The sequence below is a fragment of the Myodes glareolus genome, chromosome 15 (assembly GCF_982192425.1).
Source record: "Myodes glareolus chromosome 15, mMyoGla1.1, whole genome shotgun sequence".
Taxonomy (NCBI): Eukaryota; Metazoa; Chordata; class Mammalia; order Rodentia; family Cricetidae; genus Myodes; species Myodes glareolus.
Window position 1 is genome coordinate 49,830,125 of NC_142040.1, and position 13,548 is coordinate 49,843,672.

At 44.9% G+C, this 13,548-nt stretch overlaps 1 protein-coding gene across 4 annotated transcripts in view; it reads left to right on the plus strand.

The window, feature by feature from the left end:
- The window catches only part of Lifr (LIF receptor subunit alpha), a 106,667-nt gene extending 93,343 nt beyond the window's left edge, over positions 1-13,324 (plus strand). For all 4 annotated transcript variants that reach the window (XM_087896917.1, XM_087896915.1, XM_087896918.1 and 1 more), the window contains exons 15-20: positions 2,414-2,515; positions 3,058-3,225; positions 4,833-4,994; positions 6,068-6,161; positions 7,943-8,021; positions 8,411-13,324. In XM_087896917.1, the coding sequence (XP_087753043.1) occupies positions 2,414-2,515; positions 3,058-3,225; positions 4,833-4,994; positions 6,068-6,161; positions 7,943-8,021; positions 8,411-9,034 (1,229 nt within the window). In that variant the 3' untranslated portion in view covers positions 9,035-13,324. The remainder of the gene's footprint in view (positions 1-2,413; positions 2,516-3,057; positions 3,226-4,832; positions 4,995-6,067; positions 6,162-7,942; positions 8,022-8,410) is intronic.
- The last annotated feature ends 224 nt before the right edge of the window (positions 13,325-13,548 follow it).

The window sequence follows — 13,548 nt, forward strand, 5'->3', positions numbered from 1 at the left end:
ATAGAGTTTAGTAGGAATAACAGTCCAGATATGAAGCGCCACAAGAAAGCACTACTGAAGAAAGGGGACGGCATAGTCAGGGCCCTTTTGCCTTATGTTGTCCAGGATCCGGGTCACCGAGGCCTCGCTGCCACAATCAACCCTTCCCTAATATGATAGGTACAGCCTGAGAAGTGTGGCACCCACGGAGGCTTGGACCCCACAGGCTAACCCCGCTTCTCCTTTGGAAGCAGAGGCCTCCCTCCTGCGGTGCTGCCCTGCCTTCTGCTGAACCAGTGTGTGCCTACTCCTGTGGGATTCTCCTGGGCCAGTATTGGGTCTGTAGGTCCTGATCTTTCTGGAGACATCAAGAAAGACATCCTGGTCCTTCCTCATGAGTTAGGGAAGCAAGCCGGAGAGTGAGGGGCCCCCAGTTGCTCCTCTCCCTAAGACAGGTTCTTCTTGCTTACTGTTTGGAAACTCTGTCAAAGGGTGAGGATTCCCTCATTGATTCAGCACATGTAAGTTCAGATAGTTTCCCTTCTGCCTGGGTTCGTCTGCAGTTGACTGAAGTCATGGTTGTCTTTCGAGCTACTTCCTTTCTCCTCTGGCCGCCCTCTGTTCTTCCGTTCTTCCATCCTCCTCGTCCCTGCGCCTACTCCCGATTCCTCTCATGTGGGGCCGACTTGACTGAGCCTCACCCTGAGCCTCTGCTCTCTCCTCTCCCTCCTAGGATTTCAGAATAAGTGGGGTGCCCTGGGCTGGGGCACCATGGGCGGTGTTTCTGGGAGAGCAAGGTGTGGTTGAGGTCCCTCGGGATGGGGAGAAGCCACTGTAGTAACTGGTGCTGTGTGGGATCAGGGTCTCTGCAGTGGCCGAGGAGACAAAGGCACAGAGTACTCGGACAAGTGCTCTGGGCCACAGTTACAGTGCAGTGGTGCCTGAATTCAAATGCAGAACTACTCAAAGCTTCAAAAGGCTGGGGCTCTCGACTTTTCTTCCCTCCTGAGCTTCTGGCCTCAGCCCTTCCCTGGTTCTTCTCTTAATGCAGCTTCCTGTCCTTCAGCTCTCTACTCTCTCTCATGGTATCTGTGCCACCCACCAGTCCCTTTTAAGTGACATACTCTATTCAATAATCGATAGTATGTAAAACAAGGCATGGGTTTACAGGCAGTGTAAAATCAGAGCCTGAAGTATACCTTTCCTGCAATGGAATGCACTTGGCAGAGTTGAACTTTCCATCAGTATTTGCTTAGTACTTGAAAGCACAGAGCAAACACTTGAGAAAAAATCATGGTAGGAGAAAAGTTAAAAAGAGACGAAAGCCACAGTTTTCCTTTAGAGCATGTCATTTTGAGGTTGACCGTCTCGCTGTCACCTGTGGAGTTCAGGTGTTCTTTGGGCACGAGGATGAAGGAGCCATTGTATTAGCCACACTGGAATGGCTGGTCCACACAGGAGCTGCTGCCCCTGCACTGTTAGAACGTTATTAAAGCATTATCCTCTTCGGAGATGAGCCGCTTCATGGTTTCTCACCATCCTCTTCAAAGCTCGCTTCGAGGGCTTGTTCTGATCTTCGTGGGCTTGATTGGTGTTTCACTTAAGATCACATACATCTCCCATGAGAGTCGTGGTTGCGCTTGCCCATGTCTCTTCCCCACGCTTGCCAGCTTCTCCATGCTGGTCATGTGGTTCTGTGCATTTCTGCGTTTCTCACGTCTCGCATGCTCTTTTGAGTTGTGTAACTGATGAGACATTAAAAGGTGCTTCATGGGTTGAAGAAAGAGACTCAGCTAGAAGAGGTGGGGTGGGGTGCACACAAGGGAAGGTGGGACCAGAGACCCAGGTGTAAGTATGGACGTGTGAAGATGCCTTGATGACTTACTTTGTGTGTTAACCTAAAAACTTAATTTAAAAAAAAAGATACTTCCTTGCAAGTCTTGCTCAGTGAATGTTAGGAAGAGAAACAAACTCCCAGGTCCTGTCTGGTTCCTTTGTCCCTGAGGCTCTGAGCTGGAGTGGAGTTTTTAGCCTCTGGGACTAGGGGAGAGATGTCATTTCTTGCACAGAGGAAAGCAAAAGCATTTGTTAGCACACTGTGACCACGAAGTCGCATAGTGAACTGACTGGGTGGCTTCTGGAGGCAAGAACAAGATGTCAACCTCAGTCATATTTTTTTTTCTATTCCAAGAAATGTCACCCCATGATCTCAAAGATTTTCATTACTATAGAAGCGAAAGTGTTCAAGTTTTGCTTAATACTCCTACATGTTTGCCAGTTTTATTTAAAACGTACCAATGTGTTTTCATAATAAATCTGCTTGCAGTTAGATTTGGAAATTTTAACATGTTGTAAATTTTAATGCTTCTAGAATAAATATTCTTGCTTACCTACATATACTTACGAATGTTCACTGATTTTGTTCATCCTACAGATCAATTTCAGCCAGGAGTGAGATATAATTTTTACCTCTATGGATGCACTCATCAGGGATATCAATTGTTACGTTCTATAATTGGATACATAGAAGAACTAGGTAAGTTAAAGCAATGAGTTATTTTTTTAAAAGTTTGGATAACATGAGAAATTATGATTAGGCAAATAGCAAGAGTTAGTCTCCAAAATATATAGATTTAGTTGTTTAGATCAAGGAAGATAAAATAATGTCTATCACAAATTTAAATTTTTTAATCACTTTTCTCCACCTCCTTGCTTACCTCACAGTTTCAGTATTGGCATTGAGAAAGTTAAATCATGGCTGTCAAAAATACTTGCTTTGTGTCTATAGACGCTTAAACTTGGAAATGTATCCAGGACTAAGTAAAGACAGGGCTATGCATGAAGTTCGTTCGAGTGATCACTTAAAGCTGTGGTACAGGTTGTCCCTGGATGTGTGTCAGGCTATGATTCCTTCCTGAGCTCCGCTGGTCATCAGTGTGGAAGTGTTGCTCACTGCCTGCAGAGTTCACGACAGAGTAGAGAATACAGTTCAGTGCCAAGGTTAGGCGTCTCTGAAGTCAGCCACCTCAAAAGCTGCTGGTGCCCCACCCTTCAGCAAGTGGTTTCTTGTTTTGACAGCTCCAATTGTGGCCCCGAATTTTACTGTGGAAGATACATCTGCAGATTCGATCTTAGTGAAGTGGGAAGACATCCCTGTGGAAGAGCTCCGTGGCTTTCTGAGAGGGTATTTATTTTACTTTCAGAAAGGAGAGCGAGATACACCTAAGACCAGGAGTTTTGAGACGGGTGAGTTAATGCGGCGTTGGTTACGGTGCTGAAATACACAAAGAGAGAAAAGGCTGGTGCATAGCTAAATAACCGTGCCCAAGGCTGTCTGGAAAGGGGTACAGTAAACAGCACGTAGATTCTTCAAAAGTCAAAATCGCTTACTGTGAATCCTTTCCCTGTAAGTTCCACAGACCGGTGTTCACTTATTGCTAGTGTGGCATGTTCCATGCCATAGCATATTATTCATATTTTAAAATGTGGTTTTGTGTTTAATAGCAAAAGAGTCAGAAAAAAAACCCCACGAAAGAAAGGGTTCTGAGCTCCAATTATAATCAGGAATCAAATTGGTGCAGCCAGCCTCACTGTCAGACAGTAGCAAGGGAGGATGAAGGTTCTCTAGGCTTGCAAGGCTGCGAGTGTTTCCTTCCTCTGTACTGCCTTTCTTGGAATCTGCTAGAAGGAAGAATGCCTCACTGACTGGAAGAGAAGTGAGGAACACCCAGAAAGGAGCTGGAGAGTGGGGTAGGGTCAGTAGAGAGGGCAGCGCGGGCCACAGGGGCTAGAGTAGCAGGCCCCCGTCGGGAGGAAGCAGGAGCGTGTGGGGCTGAGGGTTGGTTACTTCTGTACATGGAAAGTGTATGGAGCATTCGCTAAAGCGTATGAGAAGAACTGAGAAATTAGTACATAGAAATTTTAAGACAATTAAACAAAAGAGGGGCAGAAAGCAATTACAGTAAGAAAAGCAAAATGCAGATATACCAAGTAGCTTTTTTTTTAAATCAATAACCAATCTTTCTGTGATTGTAGCAATGTGAGCATTGAATTCCCTCACCCAGTGAGGTGATGCTTCTCTGTGAATGTGGTGGAGAGGGGCTAGGATAGTTAGTCTAAAGGAGCTAATCCTCCATCCTTTCTGAACAAACATAGGCCAAGAGCTGGCCACCTAAGCTTGCCTTGTGAAGTTCAGGTAAACTCTTATAGAAAGGCTCCCTGATTTTAGTGGCTGTGAAGGCGAGGGGCCAGAAGGACCCGGTTCGTTTCGTCAGTCACTCTATTTGTTACTGCTTGGCTGTTTCAGCTCTCGTCTTGCATTATTTTGGTCACGACTTTCATGAACGAAACAGTTAACCAATCTTCACCCTTCCCTGTGAAGTGACCCCAAAGCATCCTCATAGCGTCTTATTGTTGAGAATTCCCACCACGTGCGTCCTTTCCTAAGGACTGAGGTCATGTCTACTGCCCTTCACCTTTGACCTGTCCAGTCTCTGCCACTGCTTCTTAAGGGCCTGTGTTGAGTGCCTTTGAGTTTCAGGGCTTTCCCTTAGTCACACACTGGGAAGTGACTTTCATGGATTGCCCGCCCTATGCCAGGCATTGTTCTAAAGAGGACGCCTGGAAACTTGGCCGGTCGGTGGGAGCCAAGCCATGCTGTTCCCTTGCAGAGCCAGAGAAGCCTGAGTTTAGAGGAGTTTAGATGGTGTGTCTGGCAGGAATAGAACTGAAGGTGACCCCAGATCCTTGTCTGGGTGTGGCCAGAAGTCAGACTTGTTTTCCAAAGGGTGCCTGGTTGCATGTCCGAGTGTTTAAAGTAACCTTAGAATGAGTGAGACTATTCTTTACGTTAGGTCATTCTGACATCAAGCTGAAGAATATCACTGACATATCCCAGAAGACGTTAAGGATTGCCGATCTTCAGGGGAAAACCAGTTACCACCTGGTCCTGCGAGCCTACACGCATGGCGGCCTGGGTCCAGAGAAAAGCATGTTTGTGGTGACCAAAGAAAACTGTGAGTTCAACACTGCTCTAGAAACGCCTTCCTCACTGAAGTGATTCAGTCTCTAGCATTTGGGGGCTGCCCAGGCATCTTTGTTCCAAGCCCTAAGGCAGTGGTTCTCAGCCTTCCTGGTACCATGACCCTTTAAAACAGTTCTTCGTGCTGTGGTGACCCCCCAACCATAAAATTATTTTCATTGCTACTTCATAACTATAACTTTACTACTGTTGTGAATAATAATGTAAATATGTTTTGGAGATTGAACTTTGCCAGAAGGGTCACGACCCTCAGGTTGAGAACCACTGCTCTAAGGCTTCATATTTTTATGTCAGAATGAGGAGAGTATTGAAAGTCAAAAGAGGAATTTTTGTTTTGTTTTCTTGTCAGTTCTTTTAAACTATTTCCCAATGAGTATATCAGAAATTAACTAATCTAGAGAAGCACCCAAAATCTAGAATTCCAAATGCATAGTGGATTTTTTTCCTAAATTCGGTTTAAATATTTTTCCCAACTAGTTTGATTTTAATATGTCTAGGGAAGTGTGTAAGGAACATTCTTTAAAGGTTAGTAAAACACCACACTTGTAAGTCTGAGATGGCAGGTGATGAATAGCCCTTGCTGTCCTTCAGAATGACAGAACTTCTGGTTCAACTTGAGTCTTCCCCTCGGCCAGGATGGAGTTCACGTCCAGGTCTGAAGTACAGCGCCGTGAGGCTGTGGCGCACTAAAGCGGTGTTTCGGTGGGAGGTGGTTTTGCCCCCTTGAAGACACTTCGGCAATGCCTGGTGATATTTTTGACGGTGACTGGAGTGCTGCTGGCATCTCCTGGGTAGAGACCAGGATGTGGCTAAACCTCCCGCCGCAGCCAGGACAGCCCTTCCCACCCTCCTCACACCAGAAACATCTGGCCTTGTGTCGCCAATGACAGGGTTGAGCAATTCTGCTGTTTTTCAGTGTCCCCGGATCAGTTAGATTTTTTTTTCTCTGTCTTCAAATAATACATTTAAGTGTGTCCTAATTTAAGTTTATTCTGAGCCCAGTACTTCCAGAGGTGATTTTCAATATTTATAACTGCTTCCTTCCAGCTGTGGGATTAATTATCGCCATCCTCATCCCAGTGGCCGTGGCTGTCATTGTTGGCGTGGTGACAAGCATCCTTTGCTACCGGAAGCGAGAATGGTAATGGAACGTCTGTATTCACCTATTTGTGTGTTTGCCAGCTTCATTATTCAGTCGTGTTGTGCAAATTGGTCAAATATGCTCTTTTTAGTCAGAACGCCAACTTCAATATCAAGTAAGAATATAACATTTGATTGAAAATATTTAAGAGCTCATAGAGTAAAAGGATTCATTCCCCCGCCTCCACACTTCCTTTACTAATAATTTGTAGTAATGGCAGATTTGCTTTAAAGATACTTTCACGCAGAAATTGACAGTGACTATCTGCAGGATTCGATGGACCCTAATGATTAAGATGGCACAGGTCCTGAAGGCCCGTTAGAATTGGTTCTTTTGTTCCCTTATGTATCATGTAGGAATGCCCCTTCCATGAGAAAGTAATTATGGTCGTGAGGAAAGCCAGCCTGGGCTTCAGAGTTTCACAGTGCAGTGAGAGAAGGGCCAGGCAAGCATGGGTGGCTGTAAACTCGTGCTTTTCAGAGTGTGATGGGCACCCACGGAGACAGGGACAGGGAGCCGGCTAAGGAAGAGGCCAGCAGGGAAGCTTCTTGTGAAGAGCCCTGAAGAGTAACAAGAGGTGAAAGAATGTTTTAGAGAGAGTGATTTCCGTGAGGCTCTGAAACTGGGGCCTCTAGATAATTGGGTGACACGCGAGACAGGTGCAGGGTGAGGCTGAAATGGACAGGGTCTCAGAAGGAGGCAGCACGCACTGGGTTGGCTGCTGGGAGCCGTCCTCACTGTGTCCGAGCAGAGGCTGTCGCCAGCACAGAAAGGGCTTCCCTGGCTTTAGAATGCCATTGTTTATGACGGAGGGCACGTGTCCTGACTGTCCTGGCTTCCAAATGGAAACAGCAATACTTGCAAATAGAATAACTATTTTGGCAACTAATTCCAACTTTACAGCAAAATTTCAGTTAAAAATAAATAAATAAAAGGCACCTGAAAGCTGGAAAATTGGACTGGTGTCTGCGTAGCCATGGTCTTCAGGAATTCCAAACGGAGTTCTTTGTAGTTCTGAGTGTAAAAATAAAGGAGGTCGAGCAAACCTCGTTTTTTCTGATGTTGAATTTTTATCTGAGGTTTGTAGCTTTTTTATTTTTCTTTAGCTCAGCAGGCAGTGTTCCTGTCTCTCATGCCCGTCACCTTTAATACTTTCTGTTATCTTTTTAATCTGGTATAAGTGACTCATGGCTGTAATCCTAGGGCTAGGGGTGCTAAGGCCTGGGGAGTACCACAAATTCAAGGCCAGTCTGGGCTCCCTGAGGCTCTACCTCTAAAAACAAGCAAGCAAATGAATAAAAACAAAAACAAAAAAATGAAAATAGAATGAATGCTTTAAGAATGCAAGCGCTCACTGTGCTTCCCCACCCTAGCTGAGCTCTCCCCTGCCAGTCCAGGCCCTGTGCTGGGCAGAGGCCTGCTGAGCAGACAGATCCCTTGAGTCACCGGCCCTGCTTCATCCAGTTTGCAGTGAAAACATAGCAGTATTTCACGTGAGACACGATCGCCACCATCGCTGTAAATTATTTACTTTTACTTCCTTGACCCAATAAGGTCTTGTAGCTTGAGCGTAGACTGGCTGTCCACAGCGTGCACACTGGAGCCCTGTGTCAGATCGCTAGTGAATGGCCCATGGTAGAGCCTCCATCTGTGTCTCAGGTGCTCTTTGGCGTGATCACAAAAAAAAAAAAAAAAGTTCCAGCCAAACCAAATGACTTCTTTATTCTGTTACACGGTCACCGCGTGATAGTTACTAAACCTGATTCGTTCTTTATTTGAAGGATTAAGGAGACGTTCTACCCTGATATTCCCAACCCAGAGAACTGTAAAGCGTTACAGTTTCAGAAGAGCCTCTGCGAGGTAACCCTTCGTTCCGTGTGTTTGCGTTTGGGGACCCGAGGGCTCCTTCTTTCTGTCTTTTGTGAGAAGCTTGTGATGTCAGCCCGAGAAAGAAGTAGGAGGAAGGTAGCATGTTTTAGCATCTGTTGAATGTCCAGAATTTGTCATCTTCAGTGTTTACAGCACGCTATTTTTTTTTTATAACCACTATGAATAGTAAGGAAAATATTGACATGGAGGGGAAAAAAGAAGTAGCTTTGCTCTGGATGTGAACTCCAGAGCTGCTGAGGCCAGTGTTCATAAACAGATGTGAAGGGGGAAAAAATAAGTAAAATACAAGTCTTTCTGTCAGAGGAGCCCCACTGAAGTATGCAGCATTGTCTTAACCAGTGTTCCGAATTTATTTCCAGGGAAGCAATGCTCTCAAAACATTGGAAATGAATCCCTGTACTCCAAATAATGTTGAAGTTCTGGAATCGCGATCAATAGTTCCTAAAATAGAAGATACAGAAATAATTTCCCCCGTGGCTGAGCGTCCTGCAGAGAGCTCTGAGGCGGACCCCGAGAACCACGTGGTTGTGTCCTACTGCCCACCCATCATTGAGGAGGAAATAGGGAACCCCACAGCAGACGAAGTGGGAGGGACTTCCCAGGTCGTGTACATTGATGTTCAGTCCATGTACCAGCCTCAAGCCAAGCCAGAGGAAGAGCAGGACGGTGACCCCGCAGTGGCGGCCGGCTATAAGCCGCAGATGCGCCTCCCCATTAATTCTGCTGTGGAGGACACAGCAGCGGAAGACGAAGCCGATAAGGCTGCGGGCTACAGACCTCAGGCCAATGTGAATACTTGGAATTTGGTCTCTCCGGATTCTCCAAGGTCCACAGACAGCAACAGTGAAATTGTCTCTTTTGGAAGTCCATGCTCCATCAATTCCAGGCAATTTTTGATTCCTCCTAAAGATGATGACTCTCCTAAATCTAACGGAGGAGGGTGGTCCTTCACAAACTTTTTCCAGAACAAACCAAATGACTAACCTGGCACCCTTTGCCGGTGCAGTCTGCCATCTCAACGTCCCGGCAGTAGCTGGGGCATTCCTGGAGGGACTGAGCGAAAGTGGAGAGCCAGAGACCTTCCCTCCGGGCAAGTGACCCTAGAAGTGTTAACGTGCTTTTAATGTACCCTAAAAGCCCAAGTCCAGTGACTCGGAAACCTCAGACACAGAAACTCAAGATTTGAAGCTGTTTTTGATTGAGCCAAAGAATCCTCCAGGAGGATTTCACGACTAACTCTGCCTAGTTCGTATATGCAAAACAAATCTCAACAACTGTCTGTTGTTACTGGTTTTCTCGTCTTTGTATGTTATGGAATTCCAAGTGGATTTACAGGCCAGGAAGAAAAATGTCCAAGTCAAAATAACGCTACTGCGCCTGACATTTACTGCAGTCTAGAGGAAAACCAAGCACAGATTTTAAAACTTTTATGATGTCTTCTGTCCTCAGCATTTACAAAAGCGAGTCTAGTTTTTAATGTAACAGCCACTATCTGGTGTTCTGTTTGGTAGAGTGTGCTGATGTCCGTGCCTATCTGGTATTCCAGTTGACGGAGCCTGCCCATTTCTCTGCCTACTGTATAACGGTTACCAAACAGTTGTCTCAGGGGTACAAACTTGGAAAAGCAAGTGTGACACTGACCAGCCTGAATCAGAATCACACTGTCCTGCTTTAGCGGGGTGTGAAAACCTTTTTCCTGTCTCGTAGCTGGCACGCTAGCTTCCGTTGGGCGGCCCGTTGTCCTCATGTTGGAAATTTCTAGAACTGACTCCAAATTTTCTCTGCATTTTTGTTTTGTGTTACGGTGTCTGCTTTGTAAGAACAAAGTCAACATTATTCATGAGTATATAGTTGTGATGAGTTCCTATGTAAGATGACTACTAAGAACTACTAGATACTGGTGCGTGCTGACTCCCAGCTCTGATAAGGCCCTGTTCCCCTGAGAAGGTTTGCCATCCACCTGACCAGTAGCGATTGATGATCTTTGGGGTCTCACAGCCCCAGCCCCTCCTCCCTCAGGCAATTAGACTCTCAGACCCAATCTTCAAATTCATAAGCTTAAACCTAAAGGGAGATCATTTCTCCCCAGAGCAGCTGGTAAATGGTGACTTTAATAGAAGTTGTAACGCTTACGGAATTGGTGGGTAGTGGCCTGTGGTTCCTCTCTGAGCCATGAAGAGCTGGGTCCGAGCACGGCACCCTCCATCTATCCTGGTTTCTCATCAACAATGTGTAAGTGAGTGAGGGTCTCAGAAAGGCAGAGTAAAAACCTAAATGCATGTAGTGTGTTTGTATTTGCTCTGCCCTTTATTGTCAAAGTGTGTAAGTATGTGAGTTTGAAACACCCGAGTAGACCTTTGTTTTGTGTCATCTGAAGTTCCCCAAACTGTGCAGAGAGTGAATTGGTTTTTTAGTTCCTATTTAATCTCTTTTTACTTTTACTTCTTCCTTCCTTTCTTCCTTCCTTCCTTTCTTTTTTGAGACAGGGTCTCATTATGTAGCTCCAGCTGTCCAAGAACTCACTCTGTATACCAGGCTGGCCCCAAACTCACAGAGATCCACCTGCCTCTGCTTCCTGAGTGCCAGGATTAAAGGCATGCGCCACTATGCCTGGTCTCCTATTTTCTCTTTTAAAAAGTCATGTGGGAAAAAAATGCAGGATGACAAGGGAGAAAGTCTAATAATCAGTGCATGATCCTGTTTTTAATCCCAGGATGCAGCTACATTTTGGAGCTTCATGACATGATGGATTGTGGGGTGAAACCAATTAGTTATGCATTTATATAATAAATAAAATGTAGATAATAACTCTTAGAAATTTTCAGTAATGAAAAATATTCCAAACTAGAGTCATCTCCAAACAGTTTAATTTGTTCCTTGTGCCTTCCCTCTCTGGGTCCTTTCTTGACCTCCACCCAGCCACTCTGAGCCCTGGCTGCCTTCTCCCCTGCCACATCTCGTAATGCTCTGCTCTGCTCGCCTCCAGCCTATGCCTCATTCCCCATGGAAGCTTATCAGTTTTATCTTCCATCTAATAGGGATGAGTGTCAGGGGAGGTAGTAGCTCATCCTTCTGAACTACATTAACCCGAGAACACAAGGAACGGTCAGAGAAAATGGACTTATCCTATCATCAAAACAGGCCCCTTTCACGTGGCTGTCTAGAGTGAGGGACGTTTAGAACATTTAGAACGCTGCTCATCCTCCCCGGCCTCCGAATTCCAGTCTCCAGGACCACTGGGCCGCTGAGAAGCGGGGTATCCGCGGATCATTTTAGGAAAACGTGGCTTGGGACTGAGGCTGAGGCAGATGTCCTTGTCTTTTCCCATTGAATTGAAGACAGCCACATCCCCGGGCAGTGTTGTTATCTCTGTGGTTCCTGCTGAGTTGTACACTGAGAAGAAGCCTGGCAGGGAGAGGGTGGGGGAGAAAGGGACAGGCAGGACATGCTGTCACCCTTCTGTAAGCCTGTCTCACTCTGATTCCCTTGTGAGCAATGGAGATGGGGTGGGGGAAGTAATCATAATACTTGGGAGTGGTCATTTTCAATCTTTAATTTAAAGATTATCTTAAATACTTAACTAGGCTTTTGGCGTGAGAGCTGTGAGCTGTGTGCTACGTTAATTACCACGTCTGTACCTTCCGAATTCTCCCCGTTGAACTGGCAGTGTCCTGGATTTGAGATGGTTGTACTGCGTATCTAGAAAGTTGAGTGTGTCCCTATGCTGTGTGATAGAGGTGCTTTTGTTCCTGCTGCTGGCAACAGAAGCAGCCATTCATTGGGAAGCTCGAGGGAGGAAGTGTCGGGCTCGTTTTCCATATTAGCATTGCTCTCGTGGTTCATGGAACTTGAAGGCTTGCATTCAGAACGCCAAGTACTGTCGTACTCAGAAATGGTAGAGAGTCACATTCTCAGACCTTGCAAGCTGAAGGTCTTGTTAGAAATTTCCCCTGCCCCAGTAATTTATCAAATATCACAGTCCTTTTCTGTGTTAATTAAATGAATATAATTTAGTGAAAGACTAGAGAATTTCTCCTCTCAATGGGAATTCGAAATCAATGTTGTGGTATTTTTCAATTATAAAGTACCCCTTAATATGTCAAAATGCAGAAAGTATTAGCTCCAAGTTTCTTACTGCTTAGGCATTTAATCTGGTGAAACTTCTTTGTTTGCACTAAGGTAACTTTTGCTGTTTCCTGTTTCAAACTGTGTTCGAATTAGTGAAATGCTTTCTCAAAGGATTTTGGAAGTGTGATCCTTGGCTTCCCCAGTGAAGCATGGGGAAAGGGTCATTAGCTGCTAATGCCAGGCACACAGTGACAACCCAGTGGCTGTGTGCATGGAGTCCCTTCCGAGTGTTACAAACTCAGCAGAACTGTCTGGAAGGATGCTAAAGATTAAGATGTAGCTCACATATATCTGAGAGCTTTGAGTATACAGTAGAAGCGGCCCCACAGTTGGAGGAAAAGCAGAAGACTCACCAGGCATTTCATTAGACACTGTCAGCATACTTGGAGCCATGTGGAGTGTGCTTTTATCCAGTGAGTTTTCCATCTGGAGACGTGTTTGTACCAACCTAGCATCTGTTTCGGCGAGCCATGTGTGTGAGCTTAATTGATTAACAGAAGAACTGTTCTCTTTGTAAGTTATCTCCAGACATTTCCTTTGAACTGATATTTTCTGCTGAGACAGCTTCATGCTGCCATACCTGTCTCCCTCTTGTATCCAAACCCAAAAATCTTTACAGAATGCCAGGGGTGGGGGAGAAGTGTGGCCAAACTTACAGGACACTGATCTTTTAGATATAACCCTAGAATTGCTTCAAATTCATTTAGCCTGAATCATGATTCTGCCTCAGTGCTATTTATACTGCTAAAGCCTCTCAGTTAAACTAGAGCCACTGCATTTTTTTTTTTTTACTCCTTTTCAGTTGCTGCTTTTATCTTGGTAAACTTCATGATCATGTTCATGCTGATTATAATACAGATGAATTATTTCTAAATGCAGGCATAAAGGATGGAGAATGGCATTCAGCTGAGCATTCATCTTGTTAGAGTTTCTGGGGTTGTTATTTGGTCTAGTAGCCACACGTTTCTAATTATGGTATTAGATTATGACTGGATCCCCTTGATTTTAACTAGAGTAGTGCCTGTTCTCCTTGCATCATGAATGAATGATAATTTTCGTCCAAGGTGTAAGTAGAATTTGCCGAAGTTAAATTTTAACTGTGGTATGCTTTTATTTTAAATAAACCATAACTGATTGCACATTAACTAGATATAAATCCATAATAATTTATATTACTTTCTGGTAGCTGGAACTGAATCCCTTAAAAATGAAAAAAAATGCTGAGAAAAATTGACGAGGAAATTAATGTTTATTGCATTCATAATGCACACCCTTGTGCATATGATCACCCTTGTGCTAGTCAATCAGAACTTTAGAAGAAATCAAACTATTGCAGACTTTTTGCTGTACTTATGCCTAAAATTGTGCC